Source organism: Lontra canadensis, unplaced genomic scaffold (assembly GCF_010015895.1).
Source record: "Lontra canadensis isolate GAN:19392208 unplaced genomic scaffold, GSC_riverotter_1.0 scaffold213, whole genome shotgun sequence".
NCBI classification, from domain to species: Eukaryota; Metazoa; Chordata; class Mammalia; order Carnivora; family Mustelidae; genus Lontra; species Lontra canadensis.
The window spans coordinates 366,714-393,779 of record NW_022631207.1 but is presented as its reverse complement, the minus strand read 5'-3'; the positions used below and the strand labels follow the sequence as shown (position 1 = coordinate 393,779).

Sequence of the window (27,066 nt, the reverse complement as noted above, 5' to 3'; positions counted from 1 at the left end):
TGTGGCCTTATTATTTTCAATTATGTGGCTAGCTATGTTGCATAGTTTCAAGGCCGATAAAAGTGCAGGGGTTTTCTGAACTCCAGGTTTTGTTTTCAGTGCTAGAGCTCTGGAGTGCCAGGGCAGAAAGAAAAAAATAGAAGTTATTTTGTGGAGAATAAAAACATAAAATCCTACATCCACTAAGGAGTCAAAGGTACACTGCTAAAATAAAGGTATTTCAAAAGAACACAGATTTTTCTGTTTAAAACATCTGTTTGAAAAGTAAGAATGATTTATTTGCTACTGATATCTACTCCTCCTAACAAGAAAAATAGTGATAGGACCATTCAGAGATCTTATATGAGGAGGTAGATAGGGGAAGAAACTGAGATTGAAAAGATAAATTTTAAAGGTTTGGTTTTGAACAGGGCTAAGCAGAACTGAATTGAGTGTGCTACAAGCTTATATTACAGCATGACAGTATTTTCCAGAGATGGGTCCCAGCATGAATGTGAAGGTAAGATCACCCCGAAATGGTTACAGTATACAGTGCTGCCCCATGGGGACACCACTGGTGTTTGTGGGGAAAAAGTCATTGTTTGTTCTATGCACGGTGGTTTTCTCCCCACTTGCAACCATTCAGGGCTAGTGGTTTCTGCAGGAATGACTCCTGGACATTTCTCCACAAAACCTCTAGGAGTGAATTTGGAAATAATTTGGGGACATCATCAATAAATATAATTTGACACTATATCAAACCAGTTTCATTTCCTGAGTATGATTCCTGTGTCTTCACAAGGTTTTAATTTTTTTAAAAAATCATATTCTCAGATTTCAAAAAAAAATGAAGAAAATTTTTTTTTAATTTTTTTTTTAATTTTATTTTTTATAAACATATAATAGATTTTTTCCCCCAGGGATACAAGTCTGTGAATCGCCAGGTTTACACACTTCACCGCACTCACCATAGCACATACCCTCCCCAATGTCCATAATAACCCCAACCCCCTCTCCCAACCCCCCTCCCCCCAGCAACCCTCAGTTTGTTTTGTGAGATTAAGAGTCACTTATGGTTTATCTCCCTCCCAATCCCATCTTGCTAAAATGAAGAAAATTTTCTGTCCTTTTACTTATTAGTTTATATCTTGATTTCCTTTGAGTGTTTCCAAATTGGTACATTTGTTCGTGCAGGTGAGAGAGGAAACTGAATTGGGAAAGTTTAAGAGAAAGGAGGAATTGTACCGCCTAAAGATCTCTTATTTCATTTTTCAAAATTTTTATGTTTTAATTGAAGTATAATAGACTTTCAATACTATATTATATCCAGGTTTACAACAGTGATTTGACATTCATATAACATTACAAAATAATCGCCACAGTAAGTCCAGTTACCATCTGTCACCATACAAGGTTTTTAGAATACTATTGATTATATTCCCTATGCTGTACATTACACCCCCACGGTCTCATTTTATTTTATACTTGGAATATTGTACTTCTTAATTACTGTCACCAATTTTCCCATTCCCCACTCCCCTCTCCTCTGGCAACTACCAGTTTGTTCATTCTATGAGTTTATTTCCATTTTATTTTGTTTGTTCCTGTTTCGCTTTTCAGATTCCACATATAAGTGAAATTATATGGTCTATGTCTTTGTCTCATTTATTTCACATAGCATAATATCTTCTATCTAGGTCCATCCATGTTGTCACAAATGGCAAGATTTCATTCTTTTTTATGACTGAGTAATGTTCCATTCCATATGTTTGTGTGTGTGTACACACACACACACACACACACACACACACCTTTTTCTATTCATCTACTGATGGACACTTAGGCTGCTTCCATATCTTGGCTACTATAAATAATTTTGTTATGAGCCCAGGGGTACATATGTCTTTCTAATTAGTATTTTCTTTTCTTTCAAATAAATGACCAGAAGTGAAACTGCCAAATCATGTGATAGTACTATTTTTAATTTTGTGAGGAAATGGCATACTGATTTTCATAGTAGCTGCACCAATTTAAATTCTGACCAACAGTACATGAGGGTTCCTTTTTCTCCACATCCTTGCCAACATTTATTTCTTATCTTTTTGGTAACAGTCATTTGGACAGGCATGAGGTGATAGCTCATTGTGGTTTTGATTTGCATTTCTCTGATGATTAGTGATTTTGAACATTTTTTCATGTGCCTTTTTAGAAAATGTCTATTTAGTTCTTCTGCCCATTTTTTTAATTGGATTTTTTTTCAATATTGAATTGTGTGAGTTCTTTATCTATGTTGCATGTTAACCTTTTATCAGATACGTCTTCTCCCATCCAGCAGATTGTCTTTTTGTTCTGTTAATGGTTTCCTTCACTGTGCAAAAGCTTATTAGTTTGATGTAGTCATATTTGTTTTATGGCTTTTGTTGTATGTGCCTGAGGAGAGGGAGGTACGAAAATATCGCTAAGACTGAAATAGCCAATAGCTGTTTTTTTTTTCCCAATTCTTAACATTTAATAAGGTCTTAGCTATTTGATAATAGCTTACTTACCACCTAAATTTTCTTCTATGACCTTCATGGTTTCAGGTCTCATATTTAGCACTTTAATCCATTCTGAGGTGGGATTTTTTTTTTTTTTTTGTATATAGTATAAGAAAGTGTTCCAATTTCATTGTTTTGAATATAGTTGTCCAGTTTTCCCAACATCATTTATTGAAGAGAATGCCTTTTCCCATTGTATATTCTTGCCTCCTTTGTTGTAAACTAATTGACCACATAAGAGTCTGTTTTAAGACGACATAAGTGTGGATTTATTTCTGGGTTCTTTTGTATGTTCTACTGATCTGTGTCTGTTTTTGTGTCAGTTCCATACTGTTTTGATTACTATTGTTTTGGAGTATAGTTTGAAACCAGGAGCATGATACTGCCAGCTTTGTTCTTCTTTCTCAAGACAACTTTGGCTATTCAGGGTCTTTGTGGTTCCATATAAATTTTAGGATTATTTGTTCTAGTTCTGTGAAAAATGCCATTGAGATTTTGATAGGAGATTACAGATCTCTACATTGCTTTGGATAGTATGGACATTTTAACAATATTAATTCTCCCAATTCATAAGCACAGTAATCTTTCCATTTATGTGTCATTTCCAATTTCTTTCATCAATGTCTTAAAATAAATGTCTTAAAGTAAAGGTCTTTCATATTCTTCATTAAATTTTTTACTAGGTATTTTATACTTTTTGATGTAATTGTAAGTGGCATAGTTTTCTTAATTTATCTTTTTGGTAGTTTGTTATTAGTGTATAGCAACCTAAAAGATTTCTGAAAGTAAGTTTTGTATCCTACTATTTTACTGAAATCATTTATAATTCTTACAGTTTTTTGGTGTAATTTTTAGGATTTTTCTATAGATAGTATCATGCCATCTGCAAATAGTGACAGTTTTACTACTTCCTTTACAACTTGGATGCCTTTTCTTTCTTTTTCTTGCCTAACTGTGGTGGCAATTATAATTCCAATACATTGTTCAATAACGGTGCTGAGAATGGGCATTCTTCTTTGTTCCTAATCTTTCCTGAGGAAAGGACTGGTATGATACCTGTGGGTTTGTCATATATGGCATTTATTATGTTAAGGTATGTTCTCTCTATACTTATTTTGTTGAGACTTTTTGTCATAAATGGATGTTGAATTTTGTCAAATGCTTTTTCTGCATCTATTGAGTTTGTTAATGTGGTGTGTCATGTTGATTGATTTGCTGATGTTAAATCATCCTTGCATCCTTGGAATAAATCCTATTTGATCATGATTTATGATCCATTTAATGTATCATTGAGTTCAGTTTGCTAATATTTTGTTGAGGATTTTTGCATCTATGTTCATCAAGGATACTGATGTTTTTAGATAGAAAGTTCTGTGTGTATCTGTTAAGTCTATCTGGTCTAATGTGTCACTTGTTGATCTTCTAAGTGTTCTATCCATTGATGTAAGTGAAATATTAAAGTCCCCCACTACTATTGTATTGCTGTCAATTTCTCCCTTTATATCTGTTAGTAGTTGCCTTATATGTTCAGTTGTTCCTATGTTGAGTGCATAAATATTAACAAATGTTACACCTGCTGTTGCATTGACCCATTTACCATTATGTGATGGCCATCTCTGTCTTTTATCATGGTCTTTGTTTTAAAGTCTATTTTGTTTAATATAAGTATTGCTACCTTAGCTTTCTATTTCTGTATCTTTTGTCTTACCTTCATTTGTGGTCTTTGTGTGTCTTTACATATGAAGTAAGTCTCTCATAGGCAACATATAGATGGGATTTTTTTTTTTTTAAATCCATTCAGCCACCTTATGCCTTTTGATTGGAGAATTTAGTTCATTTACATTAAAATAATTACAGATAGGTTTGTACTTATTGCCATTTGTTCATTGTTGTCTGGCTGTTTTTGTAGTTCTTCTTTATTCCTTTTGTCTTCTGTTGTTACGTTTGGATTCCTTTCACTTTGTTTCTGAGAATCTATTTTTTTTTTAAGACTTTATTTATTTTTATTTATCTGAGAGAAAGAGAGAGAACATTCACGGGGGGGGGGGGGGGGGGGGGGGGGGAGAGAGAGAGAGAGAGAGAGAAACAGGCTCCCTGCTAAGCAGGAAGCCCAATGCAGGGCTTGATCCCAGGACCCAGAGATCATGACCTGAGCCAAAGGCAGACACTTAATTGACTGTGCGACATAGGTGCCCCTGTTTCTGGGGATCTATTACAGGTTTTTGGTTTGTGGTTACCACATGGCTCACTGAGCAAGGAGCCTGGTGTGGGACTTGATCCAAGGACCCTGGGATCATGACCCAAGCTGAAGGCAGATGCCTAACCCAACTGAGCCACTCAGATATCCCTACCTGAAATTATTTTATTTTAGTTCCAGAGTAGTTAATATCCAGTGTTATATTAGTTTGATGTATAGCAATTCAACAACTCCATATGTTACTCAGTGCTCATCAAGATAAATGTAATCTTAATGCCCTTCACCTATTTCATCCATCAGCTCACCCATCCCCCCACCACTTCCCCTCTGGTAACCCTCTGTGTGTTCTCTATAGTTAAGTATCTATTTCTTGGTTTGCTTCTCTTTATTTTTCCTTTGTTCATTTGTTCTGTTTCTTAAATTCCACCTATGAGTGAAGTTATATGGTATTTGTTTTTCTCTAACTGTCTTATTTTGCTTAGCTCTGTACTCTCTAGATCCAGCCACATTGTTTTAAATGGCAAGATTTCATTCTTTTTTATAGCTGAATAATATTTCATTGTATATCTATATATAGATAAATAAATCCATTATGTATCTATCCCACACCTTCTTTATCCATTCATCTATTTCTTAAAGATTTTGTTTATTTATTTGTCAGAGAGAGAGAGAGAGAGAACACAAGCAAGGGGAGCAGCAGAGAGAGAAGCAGGCTCCCAACTGAGCAGGGAGCCCTGGGATCATCACCTGAGCCACAGGCAGATGTTTAACTGACTGAGCCACCCAGGTGTCTCTATGCATTCATCTATTGATAGACATTTAGTCTGATTCCATAATATGGAATGTAGTAAATAATGCTACAATAAACATAAGGGGGCATATATCCCTTTGAAATAGTTTTCTTTAATGTTCATTGGATAAATACCCAATAGTGTGATTGTTGGATCATAAGGTAGTTCTATTTTTAATTTTTGGGGGAACATCCATACTGTCTTTCACGGTGGCTTCACCAGTTTGTATTTCCACCAACAGTGCAAGAGGGTTCTTCTTTCTCCACATCCTTGCCAACACCCATTGTTTCTTGAGTTTTTGATTTTAGCTATTCTGACAGGTATGAGATAACTCAATTTGGTTTTGATTTTCATTTCCCTGATGATAAGTGATATTGATCATCTTAACAGGTGTCTGTTAGCCATATGGATCTCTTCTTTGGAAAAATGTCTGCTTATGTCTTCTACTTTATAAAGTCAGATTTTTTGGTGTTGACTTATGTTAAGTTCTTTATATATTTTGGATACTAATCCTTTATTAGATGTTCTTTACAAATATCTTCTCCCATTCAATAGGCTATCTCTTAGTTTTGTTGGTTGTTTCTTTGCTGTGCAGAAGCTTTTTATTTTGATGAAATCCACATAGTTCATTTTTGCTTTTGTTTCCCTTATCTCAAGAGACACATCTTGAAAAATATTGTTTCAGCCAATGTCAGAGAAATTACTGCCTGTGGTCTCTTCTAGAATTTTTATGGTTTCGTTTACATCCTCAATCCATTTTGAGTTGGTTTTTGGGTATGGTGTAAAAAAGTGGTCCAGTTTCATTCTTTTGCATGTAGCTGTCCAGTTTTCCCAACACCATATATTGAAGAAACTATTTTTTCCCATTGCACATTCTTGTCCCCTTCATCAAAGATTAATTGACCATATAATCATGGATTTATTTCTGGGCTTTCTATTCTATCCTATTGGTCTGTGTCTATTTTTGTGCCAGTGAGGCCAATAGAGACTCCCAGGCCCCAGCCCCTTCCCATCCCCTGCCCCCCATTGCTCCTGCTGGGGCAGAAGAAAAGACCAAATGGCCTTCCCATTTGGTTAAGATAAGATAACAAGTCACTGCTCTTGCTGAGGCAGAAGAAAAAAGACCAGATGCCCATGCCAGTCCTGTTTGATTAAGAAAAGAAAAAGAAACAAGTCCCCAGGGTGATTTAGCACCTCCTGAGAGGCCTCCTCCCATAGATTATAATTCCACATGAAGGGGCCATTTGGCATTGAGAGACCTCCAAAATGTCCCGTTACCATCCCCCATCCCCCATAACCATAAAAACTCACACCTAACCCTGTTGGGTGCTCAGCCTTTGGGAAATGATCCCACTGGGTCTGCCAGCAATAATAAAGCTCAGTTTTCCCTGATTTCCTGTGTGCCGCTTGAGCTTCCTCAGTCACTTCAGATTTTCCGCAACACCAGTACCACACTGTTTTGATTACTACAGCTTTTAAAGACTGGCAGAGCAGAGATATATATGGCAGAATACCAGAGTTTATTTCCAAATCAATGTCAAGAAAGCCTTGTATTTGCAACGCTTCTGAGTCCTTTTCCATCTAACATCATGCATGTATTAACTGTCAGGTAATTTTCCCCTTTATTTTTGTCTTTGGATTCAACAGTAAACTCAAGAAAGTTTTACAAAGAATTCATCCTATTACTTTTAGAAATACTTTCAGACTAAAAAATATGGAATGATGACGTATGATGACCTTATCCAAAGCATTTCATTCATAAAAATACATGATGAAATCTAAACTTTATTTTTCAAACTTTTCAATTTTTCAAAAGAATTTTTTTTTCCTCTCAAGTTTTTTCTTTTTTTATTCAGTGATTTTTCATTGTTTGATTTATTTTCTCCAAATAATCCCAATACTTAACCCTATCCATGTATTCCTTCCAATGAATCCAAATCTTTCTTTACACAAAAGCCAAAAGATAATAATGCAGAGAAGCATTGGGTTTACTTTTAAATGGAATTCTCTAACTAAACCCAATTTAGCTTGAGTCTTTAGATCTCTAACATAGCATTCAGTAATTTTTAGGACTGACCAACTAATAAAAAATAGTATATTAATGGAAATTACTGTGTTGTCATTTGTTTATATGATCCTTCTTGTATTCAATACAAAAAAGAATTCCAGGAATTTTCCAAATAAAGGAAAAATAAGACTATTAGGGGGGAAGTTGAGGCAAGAAATTTTATCAATAAACTGTTTAAGAGCTGTGAAAGAGCTCAAAGTCCCAGACTCACATATGTATGGATCCAGATCTTTTTCCTCCACTGACTAGTTCTATGACCTTGGGTAATTTACTTCATTTTCCAAAAAGTTAGTTTCTTCATCTACAGTTGTTACAAAGATTAAATGAGACAATGGATGAAAAGTGGTAACCCAAGGACTAAGACAAGGTTCAATACGGCTAGCATGTACCACAACTGCCCCACCTTTGTATAACTTATGACTGACACTTATACCACTTAACTTTTTAGAGGGTATTTGACAGACCATCAAAAAAATTAACACGAATGAGAAACACATTTGCTCACAATGTATGAAACCTTGTTTTAGCAACAATGGGCTCCCCTGAGGGAATTGGTCTGTATTAGACTGAACCTATCTGGTAAACGTTTATTGAGATGGCATTTGAAAAAAACAAATCTGACTTGTTGGGACACTGACTCTGGAGCCAAAATGCCTAGGTTTGAATGCTGGATGAATTACAATACACAACTGGAAAACTGGCCTTCTTAGTACAAATTCCATGAAAGTCAGGAGTTTCTTTGAAGCATGTGTGAATTAATAAGAACACTCAAGTGCTATAGCAAATGTTTAAATAAGTGTCAATGAAATATCAGTGGTCAACTAACTCACATGGTAGTCCAAATTTTCTTATTTACTTTTTCCCTAGTACTTTGAAAGCGAAAATCCTTGCTTAGTTCTTTTTTAAAGTCCTCTCTATTGTTGCTTTTCCTAGACCAGTTAGATATGGTTAATTTTTGGCAATTAAAACTTCTTCGGGGGCACCTGTGTGACTCAGGCGGCTAAACATCTGCCTTCAGCTCAGGTCATGATCCTGGAGTCCTGGGATCGAGCCCCACGTCCAGGCTCCCTGTTCAGAGCAGAGTCTCTTCTGGCCTCTTCTCTTCCCCCAGTCTCACAAGCATGTGTGCTTTCTCTCTCTCTCTCTCTCATAAGTAAATAAAACCTAGAAAAAGCCCCAGGTTTTTCATACATCACCTGTGATAATAGAGAAATTTGATCCATAATTTCCTACATTGTAATGGAAAAGTGGGGTGACCTAATTTCAAAATCCAATAGGCTTGATTTGTATTTATAAAACTCCTGCTAATTTATTTAATTAAAACAATAGTGGATGCACATGCAACATTCATATCATTAAAAAAGGCCTCATCCTAGGGAGACAACTTGGGATGCTGCTTCAGGACAAGGACTCTGGAGCCAAAATGCCTAGGTTTGAATAACCAGATCAGTTACAAACTAGCCGGGCAACTTTGGAAAAGTTGCTGAAACTGTCTTTGCCTCAATTTTTTCTTCTGCAAAACTAAGAGGATAGTAGTACATATATCATATGGTTATTAAAAGTCTTAAATGGGGGCACCTGGGTGGCTCAGTCTGTTAAGCATCTATCTGCCTTCAGCTTTGGTTATGATCCCAGGGTCCTGGGATCAAGCCCTCCATTGGGCTCCCTGCCTCTCCTTCTCCCTCCCCCTCTGACTGCTCCTCTGCCTACTTGTGTTCTCTCTCTCTTTTTCTGTCAAATAAATAGATAAAATCTTAAAAATAAATAAATAAACAAACAAACAAATGTCTTAAATGACTGATTACAGGATCTTGAGATTGTCAGGTCAGGCTCATGCTCAGCATGGACTCTGCTTAGGACTCTCTTTCCCTCTGCCCCTCCCTGCCTGTGCACACGTGTGCATGCTCTCTCTCTCCCTCTCTAAATAAATAAATCTTTTTAAAAAGTCTTAAATTACTTAACATTTAACAGAAAAGTTCCTGACACCTATTAAGTGTTATTTTGTTAGCTATTATTATTATTGTTGTTGTTGTTATTTGGTCCTTCAGAAAAGTAATGTCCATATTTTTTACTTACTTTAAAACAAGGATACTCACTGTCAGTCTTCAGGGTAATCAACACATTCATAATTACATACAAAGTTCTGCATATTCTCCTGTATTTTTTAAAGTTTTATTGAGGTATAATTGATATAAAATAACTGCACAGCTTAACATGTACATTTTATACATTTTGACATTTGAATACACCCATAAAACTATCACTACAATTAAGATCATGACTATATTTATCACCCCCAAAAGCTTCCTCATTACTCTTCATAATTCCTCCAGTGGTAACAAAGATTTTACCCTATAATTTTTTCTTTTCTTTTTTTAAAATTTTATAGTTAGGTGTATGATCCACTTTTAATTCATTTTTTGAATATGATACAATTCAGAATTCAATTTCATATTTGTGCATATAGATATTCAATTGTTCCAGGATCATTTATTGAGAGATTACCCTTGTGATTGCCTTTGTATCATTGTCAAAAGATAACTATTTATGTGCTTCTCTATTTCTGAAATATCTGTCCTATTCCATTGATCTATTTCTTGACCTTGACACTAATGCTATACTTTCCTGACTACCATAGCTTTATTGTAAGTTTTGAAGTCAGGGTGTGTAAGTGCTTCAACTTTATACATCTTTTTCAAAATAGCTTTGGCTATTCTAGTGCCTTTGTATTTCTATATGAATTTTAGACATCAGCTTATAAATTTCTACCAAAAACATTACTAGAATTTTCATTTGAATTACACTGACCCTATAGATAAATCTGGGAAGAACTGATACCTTAACATTATTGTGCCTTCTGATCCATGAACAGAGTATAGTTCATCACTCATTTAGTTATTTAATTTCTGTCAGTAATATTTTGTAGTTTTCAGAGTATAGGTGTTCATATATTTTGTTAGATATCTCCCTAAGTAGTTTATGTTTTTGCTGCTATTATAAATGATACTGTTTTTTAATTTCAATTTCTGGTTGTTCATTGATATTACATAAAAATACAATTGATGTTTGTATATTGGTCTTGTATACTATAATCTGTTAAAGTCCATTACTAGCCCTAGGAACATTTTTTGGAGATTTTATAGCATTTTCTGTATAGATGATCATGGAATCTGTGAGTAAAGATAATTTGACTCCTTAACTTCCAAGTGAAATGTCTTTAATTACTTTTTTCTTGCTTTATTGCACTGGCTAAAACTTCCAGTGCAATGTTGAATAGAAACAGTGAAAATGGACACCCTTGCTTTGTACCTGATTTTAAAAGAAAAGCATTCAGTCTTTTACCATTAAATATGTTAGCTCTAGATTATTTGTATATGCCCTTTATTAAACTGAGAAAGCTTCTACTTTATTCTTTGGTTCTGAGTTTTTAATAAGAAAAGATGCTAGATAAATGCATAAATGCTTTTTTTGCACCCACCATTATAATCTTAGAGTCTTCCTTTCTTACTCTATAAATATGGTGAATTACATTGAGTTTTTTAAGTCGGCATTTCTAAACCTCACACTGTCATGATGTATTATCTATTTTATAAATTGTTGATTTGCTTTGATAAAATTTTGTTCAGAATCTCTATCTCTATTCATGAGGGATATTGATCTATAGTTTTCTTATAATGTCTTTGGGTAATACTGTCTCAGAAAATGAATTGGGAAGTACTCTTTTTAAATTTTTCTGGAAGACTTTGCAAACAAATAGTACTCTTTATTCCTTAACTATTAGGAAGAATTCATCCCTAAAGCCATTTTGGCCCAGATTTTGGTTGTTGGGAGGTTTTTAACTGCTGGTTCAATTTATTTAGCAGATATGGGGCTATACAGGTTGTGTATTTCTTATTGAATAAATGTTGGTAGCTTGGAAGTTTCAAGTTTTTCTTTTTATCTATATAGTTGAATTTAAAGGCATAAAATTATTCATAATATTCCCTTCATATTCTTTTTATATTAGTAGAATATGCAGTGATGTTTATTTATTATTCCTGATGATAATTTGTTTCTTTTTTCCTTTTTTTCTGCTCAGTCTTGATAGAGCTTTATCTTCTCAGTAAAACAGCTTTTTGTTTTATTTATTTTTTTCTCTCTATTATTTTTCTGTTTTCAATTTCAGTGATCTTTTGCTCTGATCTTTATTTCCTTTCTTCTACATACTTTGTATTTAATTTGCTCTTCTTTTTCTAGTTGTATAGGGTGAAAACTAAGATCATTATTTTAATGGTAAATCTTCATGGCACAAATTTTATTATTGTTTTCTATTTCTACTCAGTAGAAAACACTTTATGATTTCCCTTTTTCATTTCTTCTTTGCTCCATGAATTGCATATAAGCATGCCATTTAGTTTCCATATATTTGAGGATTTTATCAACATATCTTTTATTTCTTTCTAAACTAATTCCATTATAAGCAGACAGCATAACTATGTATGACATGAACCCTTTTAAAATTAAGACTTATTCTGTGGCTCACAAAAGAGTCGTTTTTGGTAGATGTTCTGTGTACATTTGAAAATAATGTATATTCTTTTGTTGTGGGATGTGGTGTTTTAAATGTCAGATCAAGTTGGTTTATGAAGTGTTTATGGCTTTCATATTCTTACTGATTTTCTGTCTGCCTGTACTATCAATTATTCTCTGTTAGAATCTCTACCCAAAACTGTGTATTCCTGTCTTCTTCCATTTGTATCAGTTTTTGACCTGTGAAGGTCTTTTATTAGAACATAAATAATGTTCTAATGGTGTGTCCTCTTGAGTAATTAGCATCTTTATCATTAAAAATGTCTTTATATCTTAAAATATCTTTGCTCTGAAATCTAATTTATTTACTATTCATAATTGTATTTGCTTAATGTATATTTTCCCATACTTTTAACCTATTTTGTCTTTATACTTAAGGTGGGTTTATCATAGGCAACACAGTTTAATCTTGCTTTTTTCTTTTAATCCAATCTGACAATTAGTGCATTTTAATTGGGGTTTTTAGTCCATTTGTATTTAATAGAATTACTGATGTGGTTGATTTAATCTTCCATCTTGCTTGTTTCTCTTTGTTACACCTGTTCATTATTCCCATTTTTCCTCTTTTCCTAAATTGTGTGTATGGTTTCTTAATGATTTCATCTTATTTCCCTTGTTGAACTATTAGTTATAGTTTCTTGTGCCTTTAGAGAGTCACAGTATAAATTTTATCTTTTCACAGTCTATCTTTAAGTGATATTACAATACCCCATGTAGTATAAGAACCATTCAACAGTATAGTTCCATTCCTAGCCTTTGTGATATTGTTGTCATACGTTTTACCTCTCCACGTGTTATAAATCCCACAATACATGGTTATTGGCTTACTTTAAACAACTAATTATCAGTTAAAGATATTTAAATAATACAAAAAATATTTCATATTAACCCACACAGTAACCATTTCCAGTGCTTAACATTTCTTTGCATGGATTCAAGTTTCCTGCTGATATCATTTTTCTTTTGCCTGAAGTATTTCTCTTAACATTTCTTGTAATGTAGTTCTACTGGTGATAATTTTTTTTCATCTTTTGATGTCTGAAAACCATTTTTATCTTCATCTTTGACTATTTTCTCTGTGTATAGAATTCTTGGTTGTTATTTTCTTTCAATTCTTTATAAAAATGTTGCTCCACTGTCACCTGATTTGCATTGTTTCTGACAAAGAAGTCTGCTATAACTGTTAAAAATGTTTGTTTTTCTCTGGATGCTTTGAAGATATTCTCATCATTGGTTTTAATCAATTTGATTCTGATGTCCCTTGTTGTAGCTTTTTTCATGTTTATTGTGCCTTGGGTTTTTTGATACTCTGGATCTATGGATTTATAGTTTTATCAAATTTGGAAAATTTTGGCCATTATTTCTTCAAAATTGTTTGTCCTTTCTTTTAGGGATTCCAATTACATATGTAATACTAGGCTGCTTATGTCCTTTCTTTAAGGAATTCCAATTACATATTAAGCTGCTTAAAGTTGTTGCACAGCTCACTGATGCCATGTTTTCTATTTTGTCTTGTTTTCTCTGTTTCATTTTAGACAGTTTCTACTGTTGTCTTCAGGTTTATGAATTCTTTTTCAATATATAATTGCTATTAATACTATCCTATGTATTTTTCATCATAAACCATGTATTATAGTTTTCATGGGTAGAAGTTTGATTTTAGACACATATCTTCAATGTCTCTACTTAATAAGTGCAATATTTTTTGTCTAGCTTCTTGAACATATGGAATGCAAGTAAAATAACTCATAATGTCCTTGTCTATTAATTCTTAGTCTGTGTCATTACTGGATCTGCTTATATTGCTTAATTGTTTTCCTCCTTCTTATCAAATATATTTTACTTGTTTTTTTAATACTAATTGATTTTCACTCAGTGTTAGACACTGAAAGGTTTATTTTGATGGATCCTGGATACTTGTATGCTTATAAGCACTTTTGAGTTTTGTATCAGTGCAGTTAAATGACTTTAAGGAGTTTCATTCTTTTTTTAATATTTATTTATTTGAGAAGGCAGGGGGTGGAGAGGAAGAGGGCAGAAGGAAAGGAACATAGAGAATCTCAAGCAGATTCCCCACTGAGTATGGAGCCTAAGGCTTGATCAAGCCTGGGCTTGATCTCATGACTCTGAGATCACAACCTGAGCCAAAATCAAGAGTCGGACACTGAACCAACTGAACCACCCAGGTGCCTTAAAAGAGTTTGATTCTTTCAATTCTTGCTTTAACAGTTTTTTGGCAATACTAGAACAGTATTTAGTCTTAATTTTGCCCCATTACTAAAGCAAAATCATTCTTAATACTCTGGCACGTGTTCTGTGAAGATGAGGGTTTCTCCTGTGACTGATGGGAAAAAGAACTATTGCCAGCTATATGTAAGTTCCAGGAATTGTTCCCTGTAATTTTTTGTGGATGTTTTCTTCTGCTTAAGACCTGCATATGTCTACAGCTCTCTCTCTCTCTCTCTCTCTCTCTCTCTCTCTGTAGCTCCCTCCTCTTTAGTACTCTGTCCTATAGAAACTTTAGCTGCCTCAGCCTCCTCAGACTCCCAGACCTGTCTCTTCTACTCAATGAGACTCCAAGTTCTGCATAGATATCCTTTCTGTACATTGTGCTATGGAAACACTAGGCAGAAGTTTGACTAACCATTGTATCACTTCATTCATTTCACATCTGTTCATTGTCTGATATTCAAGGTTAAAAACTGTGATTTTTTTTTCCCAGTTTTTTAGTTGTTTCAGGTATGAGGATGAGGGTAATCTACTCCCTCACTTTATCTTGGCTGAAAGTGGAAGTCTGCTAATGTATTTTAAGAGGAAGAAGGCCTATAGCCTTCATCAGGGAGTTACTGTCTCTCGACCAAAAATTAGGAAACACTGTTCTGAATGGATTTATAAATTACTGGTAGGGATTATTGTTGTTACTGTGGACTGTCTTATACATTTTAATTTTCAACTATTGTAGGAAGTGATATTTAAACTGTTAAAATAATAAAAATCCTGGTTCTCTATAATAAATACATTATAAATTTGGAATGCTATTTTGGTAGCTGGGATGGCTTAAGGTAATAAAAATGCATAGTATTGTCCCACAAGAAATGGGCCTGAATCAATGAAAGGTGTAAAAGGAACAAAGTTCAAATTTCTTTGGCTCACAAAGAAAGAAGGGAGGAGACTAGGAAAACAACAACAATGACAACATAAAAATCAAATGAAAATTAGATTTAAAGCTTGGAAAGTATGGACAAAGATCAATTTCATAGGTAACACACACACAAAAAATTACTCAATTTCAAAATCTTGATAAGGGTTTTAGAAAGATGTTTCGGGGAATTTAATATGTGATCTGCTTTCTTGCAAGTGTTAAAAAAGAGATAAATATATTCATTATTTACCTAGTTAGGGGTCATAGAAAAGCTTTTTTGACATTTATACACTTAACTAAATTTTTCTGAATATTGTAGAAAGGCTTTCCATATTTTTGTCAGTGTTAACTCTAAGAGGGAAGGCAGTAATTACCTTTGAATATTATCTAGTATTATAGTTATTTATACATTTGTATTATCTTTCTAGGTATGGTTTTTCAGAAGAGGGAAGAAATCTTATTTACTTCTGAATATCTAACACTGACTATTATAGACCATCACCTAGAGAAAATTCACTTATTTAACAGATTCTATGAAGTACCTATTGAGTCCTAAGTACTATGTGGGACTTCAGAAACGCAATGGTGAGCAGAAATTGGCTGTATGGTTGCGTTCTTCAGACCAGTGGAGAAGACTAATAGTAATCAAATCGTTACACAAACAGATGTAAATTGAATAAGAAGGAGCACTGCATGTACAATTAAGTGACATCTCTTATATAAGCTATTTCCAAAGTGACTAATGAAGAAAATCCTATAATGCAATGACTGAATCAGAGCTTCTAATTCTCAGTATCAGAATCTAGCCCAGATGTTTAGAACCACTTTTCTAATATCTCATATAGAACTAACTTGAAGAAAGGAGTACACCATGGGGTAATTCGATCATGTTTTAGAACTTGGAAACATTGTCCCTGTCAGACAAAAAGAAAAGTCAGAACGTTTTTTCATGATTTCATGAAGGTGAATATTCCTATAGAAATGGAACAATGCTCAAAGCCATTTTGTGGGAATATGAAGACTGATAATGAATATAAATATAACTCTAAACCAAATGCCAGAATAAAACAAAATTTACAAAATAAAGCATGTAGTTATTCATTCAGCAAATATCTGTTAAAACATCTACCATATGGAAGTATGACCCAGGCCTTGGAAACCTAGGAATGAATGTCCCTGTACACAAGAAGGGGATGGCAAGAGGGTGGGGACATATGATAAAAAGCAAACAGACCACTTAGAGACTTCTGATTCTCTGCATTAGCAGCCACCACCAACGGTCAAATACTTGCCTGCCTGTCAAAGCAACTTGAACTCTGTATCCAACCAACAGAGGTCAGAAGCAAGAAATATCTCCAACTTAATAAGGTACTCTGTGCTTACTGTATTGTTGGCGTTAGTCCCATTCTCTTCTATCCTTTTCTTGACAGTCATTTTCAACCTTGTTTAGCACAGAAGACCCTATTTGCTACCTCCATCATTCCAAACAACCTACACATTCAGCAGCTAACTTAAAGAAAAGGGGAGACTTTCCTCTATCTGCAATTTATATCTACTTCTATGTATTATCTTGAGCCTCTAAGAAGTAGCCAGGGTTTTAAAGTGAAAGCTTACCTTTACCACAGAAGCAGGATAAAAATGTCTACATCTAGTCCACAGAGATCTAGTCCTGTATCCCTGATCATATGATTTCAAATAAATCCCCAAAGAAAGCCATTTTTGTCTCCTCCAAAGCAGTTTGAATGCTTCCAAAATGTCAAGGCTTCTCCAAGTGCAGATGGTTTTTGTGTAAGTTTTGTTATGGTCACTACCATGCTTAGAGGCTTCAAACTATAGAATAAAAATAACCTCTTTTGCCCTTCCCAACACTCAGAAAGAAAGAAAGAAAGAAGAAAACACTCCAGCTAAATAGCTTCAAAACAAACATTTCAAGAAAAGACATCCAATTATATAGACTCTGATTACTGGTAATAACTTGGAAGTCTTAAGAAATTTAACAACTTCAGCTCAAAACAATTAAACTGAACTGTTAAGGATAAAATCACCCCCTAGACTCAACATAGCTACAGATGCAGAAAAAGTAAGAAGGTTTCCTGATTCATTGTCCCTTCTGTTCTCAGTCCCAATACCAAATGCATCAGATAGCAAATATTAATGCTTTTTTAAAATTAGAATTCATAGGAGAAGGCTTTTTTATCTGTGGCAAGATTATTACATTTGATTTTTCAATTTTGAATCTTGGACATTCCAAAGACAAGGAACTAATAACATAAACACATAAGAAAAACCTCCCATTCCACATATGTACGTATGTGTGCATGGACTTCATTTATGTAAGACAAACATGAGACTTGGGCCTTCAACTAATGGACACTGACTTCTAGGTCATTTGAGGAATGCAACTGCTTTATCAAGAAACCTTTTCCGTTAAGGATCTGAAGGTTTTCTGGACAAGGGCTTATTCCATATTATTATCAAACAAGTCTAGTCACATTTATTTCCTTCATGTAGCAACAGCTTGAACCTACAATTAACTTGGAAAATTCTTAGAAGGGACCCTACCCCTACCTTGAACACTGCATTAAAACTCGAAGAGGAAACTTGCTTGCTCTCAGCAATGCACCTCCATCCGAAGGAGCTCCAAGAAGGAACAGTGGAGTTTGTTGTACAAATAGTATTAACTCATACGTAATGAAAATGTAAGCAGTATACTTTATCTGTAGAGCATACACATTACAGCATACACATGTTGTAAGAGTGGAAAGCCACCTTCTAACAATATCTTGGGCATTGTATGATTAAAGAATATCATTGGTGAAGGAATGATTGAAGGAATTAATGGCTTAGTTTGGTAAGATTAAGGAAAATCTTCATGTGATTTTTTTTTAAAGACAATGAGATACACCGAAACATGTCTTATTCATAGGCAAATAAATCTCTGTGCTATGACAATGGAATTTCATTGAGTGGCTGAAGATATCTGTCTCTTTGGTTTGCAAAACCACTTGTAAGATGAATACATTTTCCAAGCCTCAAAATAATTTTTTTTCAGAGAAAAATAAGAGACCATTATGCTTTAAAAAAAAAAAAAAATCACTCACAGACTCCTTTCCCATCTTCTTTTGCAGCCTTGTCTGCCACTGGACAGCTTGCATGACAATGGCTTCCCACCTCCTTTCAAGATTTACAATGATCAGTTGCATGGGCTGGTGGTCTGCGTTCAGATTGCAAGTCTCCCGGTCATCCAGAAGATGCTGACATAATCGCAGGATGGAGGCCACTCCACGACGTCGCTGCTTGATTTCACCACAGAGGGACTGCAACACAGAGAGGGATCAATCCGTGTGTGTTTTTATAGAGCAGAATTCCCTAAAACATGAAATGCCTTCTTTCACCATAATTTCAGATTGTAGTGATATACTCGGCTATGAACAATAAGACAAGAAGGGCTCTGGAGCTGTCTTTAGATTGGATACCTCCTGTTGAAACCTAACTAATGCCTAAGAATTTAGCTGCATCCCATCCCTCCTCCCTTTTTTCACTGATTTGTCCATCTAAAATTCTGGGTCCCACCTTGACACCTAGTTGATTAACAATTTATAACTTAATGAAATAAATCAGGCAGATCATGTGAATGCCAAATAGATTGACATGCTTTGATTAAAAGTGACAGGAAACAAAAAAGATAGAAAAGTGCTCCAAATGGAAATGGAATGGTCCCAAATTTACTCCTCAATTTTTTGGAGCCAAAAGTTTAGTTTTCTACTGGCTGGGGAAAACTTAAATAAGATTGTCAAGAATTTTGATACATAACATCTATTATTGGGGGAAAAAAGGATAAGCAACATTTCTCTTCCAAAGCTTGATTAACAAAGCAATAATGTACCGAAAACAGAAATTAGGATACTGGATTTGTTGGTTGTTTCTTTTAATAGACATTCACAGAATTTAAGAAGGATATGCATGCATCAAAATAGCATTTTGCCCCCAGAAACATCTGTATTTCTGCAGTGACCCTAAGCTGAATGATTCAAGCAAAATAGTGGGTACACATGTCTAAAAATATTATATCTTTTCTTTGCCTATGGATAGTGTGTAAGTGATATTCTAATTCAAAGCCTTCAGGAGAAATGATGATTATATCCACAAACATAACTGAATTACTAATCTCCTTCTACTGCTACAGTTGGACTGCTCTAACAGTTAACAGATTGCTTATTAATCAACAAGGGTAAACAAGACAATGCAATTTCATTTAGTGTGAGAGTTTTAATGCCTAAAAGTATTTGTGCTTAAAATGTTAATCTAGATAAGGCTTCATTAGAAGAAGTCTTAAAATGATTAAGTGCAGTTCACTGAAATGTGCACAGAGCGGTAGTAGATCAGCAGGTGGACATTTCATACAGATGTCCCGCTTATTGATATAATACATGCTCTAGCCATTTAAATGACCCTAACTCAGTAATAGCTGAAATTCTATTATTTCTGTAATGAGAGAACACTGTACCTTTAATATTTCTGAATTTTAAATAAGGTGAATGACAAATTCCCAAACCTCTATTTATGGCAAAATATGACTAGGAATTTTATTATTCAATTTTTTACCAGTGCAGCATTTTTAGTTATGTTTCCTGAACTTACCCTTATTTATTTTCCTAGCATTCATTATTACTTTCCTACATAGCTCTTGATATAACCACCAGATCTGACAAATTTCTTTACTGATACTATTCATTTGTTCAGTGCTGATTGAGGAGAACCGCTGGATATTTGAAGATAAAACTTGAGGGCCTACTAGAGCAAAAAGCATTGCTTCCATACCCTCCTCCAATACTGCTACCTCCTCATTCCTAAATGCATTCTCTCTCTTTCTGTCTCTCTCTCTCTCTTTCTCTCCCTTTCTCACACACCACCCCCTTCAATTTCCTCTCTTGCTCTAGAACTGTTGAGTAAGTCAAACTATCAAGCCAAATTATCTCCTGCCAAATTTCGGTCCCATATTAACACTTCAAGGTAATAACATAGCCAGCTGAAATTGGTTGAAATGAGTCCTGTGACTATGAATATTGAGGATTTCATTTTTCATTTTTGTGTTGCTATAAATTTGTTTAAAATACAGGGTTAGGAAAATCAAAAGTGTTATTTCCATGGCATAAAATGGGATTTTACAAAACTCTCTTTGCAGTAGACTAGACTAATAACTGCATTCCTCAAGCCAGCAAAAAGTCACAATGTTTCTTAGCCAAATGAAAATTCGCCATGGAGTTAGCACAGCCTCCTTGGTAACATTTACCAAGTAGCCCCGATGAGCTTCATACACCTCACAGGCACTTTCAGAGTTCTGAAACAGGACACATGAGATCATTAGGGGAAATTTTCATAAAGGTCATTAGCCATATTTTTTTATGAGTATCTAGAATGTATCCAGTATTTAAGTATCCAGATGATCCCCAACCCACATCTTAACGTGAGTCAGTCTAGGTAGTTTAAAAACTGTGAAAGCTGTTTTTGACATTCAATATCAGACTTGATGGGATGTTAATATTCACTAATTTTGAGATCTTCACAATCTTACATTTTTTTTTTACTTTAAATATCCAAAAAGCTAAGTCTATAACCTGGATTAATAATTTATCTCCTTGCACATGGGGAAATAATACTACTTTAAAAGGAGGTGGAAATTGGGAATTTTAAATTGTCAACATATTTTTTGGTGCTTTTTTATATCTAGGAGATAAAACTGACAAAATATAATTCTTCCACATAAATGGGTTTCTATGACAACCATTAAAATACACATGTTTATTTATAATCACAAACACCTACTAAATAAAACCAATGCATTTGCTGGTAATGTTTCTTAGAATCAGTAGCTTACATTATTTCCATGATAAACTATGCACAGAGAAATGTTAAATATAAGTATACAGGAACAAATAAATATTGTAACTATTTCTGGCTTACATTTTCAGAGGAAACTACTTTAAAACAGAAATCCAAACTAAACAATCTAAGTAAGACGCTGAAATAAGATAAACTCATCCCAGTCTCTCAGACCTCCTCAAATGTGCATTGCACCTTCCATCTGCTCTGCACTGTTCCAGGCACCAAGGCTTCAAAAAGGAGCAAGTTACTGCTCCTTCTCTCAAGGACCTGAGAGTCTATGACAGGTGGACTACACAAATTAATGTGGTGATGAGAGTAACATACAGAGAGGCATGTTAACATAAATTCGCACAAGTTGCTCTTGGAGGAGTTGGTGAAATCTTCAGGAAAACGTTAGCCAGATTGTCCAAGCTGAATGGTTGCAGTTCTCAAGATAGAAGGGTCGGGAAGCAAGTGTCCTGGGACAGTGGGGGCACCTTAATGTGTTAAGTAGAAGAGACAGTGAAGAAGTTAGACAGGAAGTAAGGAGCAGAAAAGTTCAGAATGCTTTTCATTATGGCCAATTTGGAAGCATTTTCCTTGATATCTCATGAGATCATATTGGTTCCCAAGCATAGTCGTATTGCCTTCACAGAAAAGTACAGAAATAAGAAGAGTGATAGGAAATCTAAAAGAAACAAAAAAACCTCCACTAATTATCAGTATGTCTAAGAAAGAGATTCCGAATGCTTTTGTATGTAGTTGTCCTATTATTTTGTGATTGTTAGGCAACTTCTTCTTATAAGACTACCTCTGTTAGTTCCAAGGTCGTTGTCTTGTATCACTTCAGAATTCAGTTTTTGGGATATGGTTTGAGTGTGCTAACTTTAAATTTCTGGTAAACTTTTAATTTACTTTATTTTATATTTCTACTCAAATGCTTCATGTTATTAAAAAGGCAGGCTTGCTATGAGAAATGTAGAAAAGTAAAAATCAAAAATTTTAAGTCAATTTTTTTTGCCTTTACAGTAGTCAGATCTCCAACCCTCTAAACACATCTTTTCAGACATGTTGTAATAGCGTTGCCAACAGGCTGAAGGTTTTTTGTTTTTGTTTTAAAGATTTTATTTATTTATTTGATGGAGAGAGATCATGAGCAGGAACACAAGCAGGCTTCCTACTGAGCAGGGACGATCCCAGGACCCTGGGATCATGACCTGAGCGGAAGGCAGACACTTAACCAACAGAGCCACCCAGACACCCCCAGGCTGGAGTTTTTATATCACACTTACAAACTGCCAGTCAGTTTTCAATTTATCAATGGTGATGCAAAGTAGGGCTTTTGGTTTATCTGGGGCGTTTTCTTCCCTTTCTTCTTTTTTTTTAATGGGTTTTTTTTTTCTCTTTTCTCTGTCAACCCTTTTGACTGTTTAAACTACTCTATTATTAAGCCAAATGTGATGTAACATCATTTTCGACACTGGCTTCAGTTTAACACTATTAAAGGTAAGGCTTCCAGTATTCCAATATTTCAATATACTAATAGTGGTATTTTATTTTCCATTATATTTTAAACATAAACATATATATACACATGCATATATCATACTGTATAACATGATTATAACTTACTTATATACCTGTATTCTTGACATTACTTGACATATTCTTGACATACTGTATAACATGATTATAAGTTATTTATATACCTGTATTCTTGACATTAAAAGCAATTATGTCATCTACTATCACAGAAGGATATAAATCAGTTTACAATCAAAGATCTATAATTAAAACTAAAACCCAAACTGCACAATAAGTAAAATGTAGGGGTAGGGGGAATGGGTGAGCCCGGTGATGGGTATTAAGGAGGGCATGTATTGCATGGAGCACTGGGTGTTATACGTAAACAATGAATCTTGAACACTACATCAAAAACTAGTGACGTACTGTATGGTGATTAATATAATAAAAAAAATTTTAAGAAGTAAGTAAAATGTAAGAACCAAATAGAGAAAAGAGAGATGAGGAAGAAAATGCAATTTTAAAAGTACCAAAACTAAGCATATGTTAAAAGCAGAGAGAGAAAAAACCTTGCTGAGAAAACTCCAAAGCAATTTGTCTCTGTATATCTTACATAATTATGTTCAGCAGGTTAGTGTAACATCATTAGGTAGGTCAACATGAAAAAAGTGATAGGACTTTAGGTGATCTGTTAACTAAAAACCATTTACGAAGCAATTCCATTTATAAAGTCAAACACACCTTTATTTTCTAGATTGATCAACTTTAACAATATCTATTGAGTATGTCCTCTCTGTGGCAAGTACAATAAAGAAGTTTCAACCTGCATATATGGACACATACCTGCCTTCGATCTAGTTGGAGTAAGGAAAACAACAGAGAGAGGGGGAAAAAAGTGAAAAAGGCAGGCAAGTTCTTCTGGTTTAAATATTCACAAGTAAATAGCTCCATCTCCTGCGGCAAGGACTTCCCACACTTCTTCAAGTGTTTTTCTTCTTTTTGGCACTTTCTGTATTTTAACATTTTAATTTCATGAGGTAGGCAATAGTCTTGTCTTAGTCGGCTACCTGTGACTAGATGGGTAGAGCAACGGTGCTCCGAGTGTTCCCCCAGGCCAAGCATCATCATCATCACCTGTGAACTGGGAAATGCCAGTTCTCTGGTGCCTCTCCACATCTTCTGGATCTGCAACTTAGGGATATGCCCCCATGAGCTATGGTTTAACAAACACCACAGGTGATTACAGTGCATACTAAAGTTCGAAAACACTGGCCTACAGGGAAACAGAGGAGCTTCGTTTTGCACGTCAGTGAATAAATCCAGGTGGGCAGATTTTTTTTTTTTTAGAAGCATAAAATAGAAGTTGCAAGTTCTGATTCTGGAGTCACACTGCTAGCCAAGAGCCTAGAAACCACACCCATTTGGTGATCAGTTATTTTTTTAATTGTTACTGAATTACTGAAAGAAAATGAACCAATCAATCAATGAATAGAACTTTTTGACTAGAGGTATCTTTATATTACTAGTACCTGCTTGATGATCTTCAGGAATTTTCAATATACATTATTAAGAATGATGATAATGGGGGTATCAGGATGGCACAGTCGGTTAAACACTGGACTCCTGTTTTCAGCTCAGGTTGTGATCTCAGCATCCTGAGATCAAGGACCATGCCAGGCTCCACGTTGAGCATGGAGTCTGCCTAAGACTTTCTCTCCCTAGCCCGCTGTCCCTCCCCTCTGTGCTCTCACTCCAAAGTAAATAAATAAATAAATCTTAAAAAAAAATGATGATATGTTAGGTTGTCTGAATACCATATTTGGGAATTTTACTCCTTTTTATAAATTTTATCAAATTAGTCATTTAGTGATGAATGACTAATACATATGGCATTGTGCTAAATTAAAAAGAAGCTTCTCTCAGGAAGTGTATATAGTTTAACAAAACCATGATTATTTGAAAGGTACAAGGCATAATGCTGCAGCCATGGTCTAATAAGAACATACAGCAGATGGGGAAAATGAGAGGCAACACTGGTACCTCCGTGAGTCTTCAAAAGATGCTTTTAACTGGTTGATTCTGGATTACCATTTTGGGGCAAGGCTGACAGAGATCATATGGATAGTATTCCTCACAGCAATAAATATTTATTGAGTATCAATTATGTGCCAAACTCCATACTTTTCATTATAGGATTGGAACTGGTAAATAAGAGGAATATAAGAAGATGTGGTACCTATTTTGAAGTGCCTGTGATTTGTCTGTCAAGAGAAGACTCTGCTTCCTCAAAATAAAAAAATTTAAAAAACACAAAAACAAAGGTTTTTTTATAAGACCTAACCCATCAGGTTGTTGTAAGTTTTAAATGAATTAAACACAGGAGTAAATCTTCATTACCTGGGGGTAGACAATGTTTTTTTTTTGTTTTTTTTTTTGTTTTTTTTTTTTTTATAGGACATCTAAAGTAGAAGTTACTTCTGACTTCTTGGGCAATGATTTCTTAGATATGACACCAAGAGTACAAGTGACTTTTGGACAACTTGATCAAAATTAAAAACTTTTGGTCTTCAAATGACACCATAAAAAGTGAAAAGACAACCCACAGAATGGGAAACAACATCTGAAAATCATATATCTGATAAAGGACTAATATCCAGAATATATAAAGAACACTTAAAATTCAATAATATAAAGATAAGTAACTCCATTTTTTAAATGGGCAAAGTATTAAATAGACATTTCTTCAAGGAAAACATATAATTGGCCAATAAACATATGGAAAAATATTCATCATCAGCCATCAGGAAAAAGCAAATCTAAACCATAACTACATACTACTCACCTGCACTATGATGGCTAAAATAAAAAAGACAGAAATCACAATGTTGGTAAGGATATAAGGAAATTGGAATCCTCATGCATTGTTGGTGGAATTGCAAAGTAGCGCCATTCACTTTGGAAAACAGTATGATATTTCCTCAAAAAGTTAAACATAGAATTACTATATAGTCCAGCAAGTTCTCTTCTAGGTAAATGTCCAGAAGAATTGAAAACATATGACCACAGAAATATCCATAACCACGTTATTCTTAAGAGCCCAAAAGTGGAAACAACTCAAGTATCTATCAATGGATGAATGGATTAAAAAAATGTAGTGTAGCCATACAATGGAATATTATTTGGCAATAAAAAGGAATAAAAGGAGTATATGCCTGACTTAGTCAGTACAGCATATGAATCTTGATCTTGGGGTCATGAGTTGTGAGATCGAGCCCCTTGCTGGGCCCCACACTCAGCAGGGAGTCTGCTTGGGATTCTTTCCCTTTTCGTCTGCCCCTCCCCCTGCTCTCACTCACTCTCTCTGGGTCAAATAAATAAATTTTTTAAAAAAAGTAATGACTATAAAATTCCTTCAGATGGAGTCATAACTACAAATCTATAAATCTCAGTCCACAGATAAGACATTCTGCTATATGATAAAAATAATACCATGCCATTTTTAATATAGCTGTTCTACTTCTAGAAATATCATAAAACATAAACAGAAAAGTATACCTAGAAGAGCATGGATATGGAAAAGGAGTTGAAAAAAATGTGGAAATTAAAGAACATTAGTTAAATCTAATTACTACAGTGATGAGTTTCACTTACAATCATGTACATCTTAGGGAACTGTAATCTATTGTGTTGTTGGTGTCAGTAGAAAAATGAGAAACATGACTTATCAAATGTACATGATGTACTTCGCCAAAGACCATTCTAAGTTGACTGTATGTATATGAACCAACACAAAATTTTTAGAATGTTATGTTCTCTTCAAACATGTAGTCAAGGATTTACTTGACTGCAAAATAATAACCAACAATCATTGAATCTTATTAAATCATTAGTATACTATTCTGAGTATTTTCTTAGTTATTTTTCACTAATCTCATACATTAATGACAAACATTATTTGTGTATTCCTCTGCTATATATTTCATTAGGTATTTGATATATATTGGCTCATTTAATCCTTACAACAGCACTACAAGATATGTATTATTGCCATGTGCCTATTTCACAAACAAGGAAATAGTAGCAGAGAGGCTAAGTAACTGATCAGAGTTAACACAGCTAATAAGCAGCAAAGGCAGCATGCTAACCCACGCAACCTGAATTCCAAGCAGTTCATAAAAATATTATGCTACATTTCCTTTCACGAGAGCTAAAGAGGCTTGCAAAATTTCTCCATTTTCAGACTATTCTGGTTCCCAATTTCTAACCAGAAATGGCATGAGCCATAAAGTTACTGTGGAAAAGACAGCCAACAAGTTCTTCAGGATAACTTTCAGGGGTCTATCTTATACCCATTTCTAGGCCATTGTTAAAAATTAGTAATCTATGCAATTCTT

General features: G+C 34.5%; 1 protein-coding gene across 3 annotated transcripts in view; it reads right to left on the bottom strand.

Annotated features, from left to right (window-relative positions):
• LOC116861945 (A-kinase anchor protein 6) overlaps window positions 1-27,066 on the bottom strand; it is a 416,895-nt gene that overhangs the window by 31,456 nt on the left and 358,373 nt on the right. For all 3 annotated transcript variants that reach the window (XM_032848880.1, XM_032848882.1, XM_032848881.1), the window contains exon 12: window positions 18,385-18,600. In XM_032848880.1, the coding sequence (XP_032704771.1) occupies window positions 18,385-18,600 (216 nt within the window). The remainder of the gene's footprint in view (window positions 1-18,384; window positions 18,601-27,066) is intronic.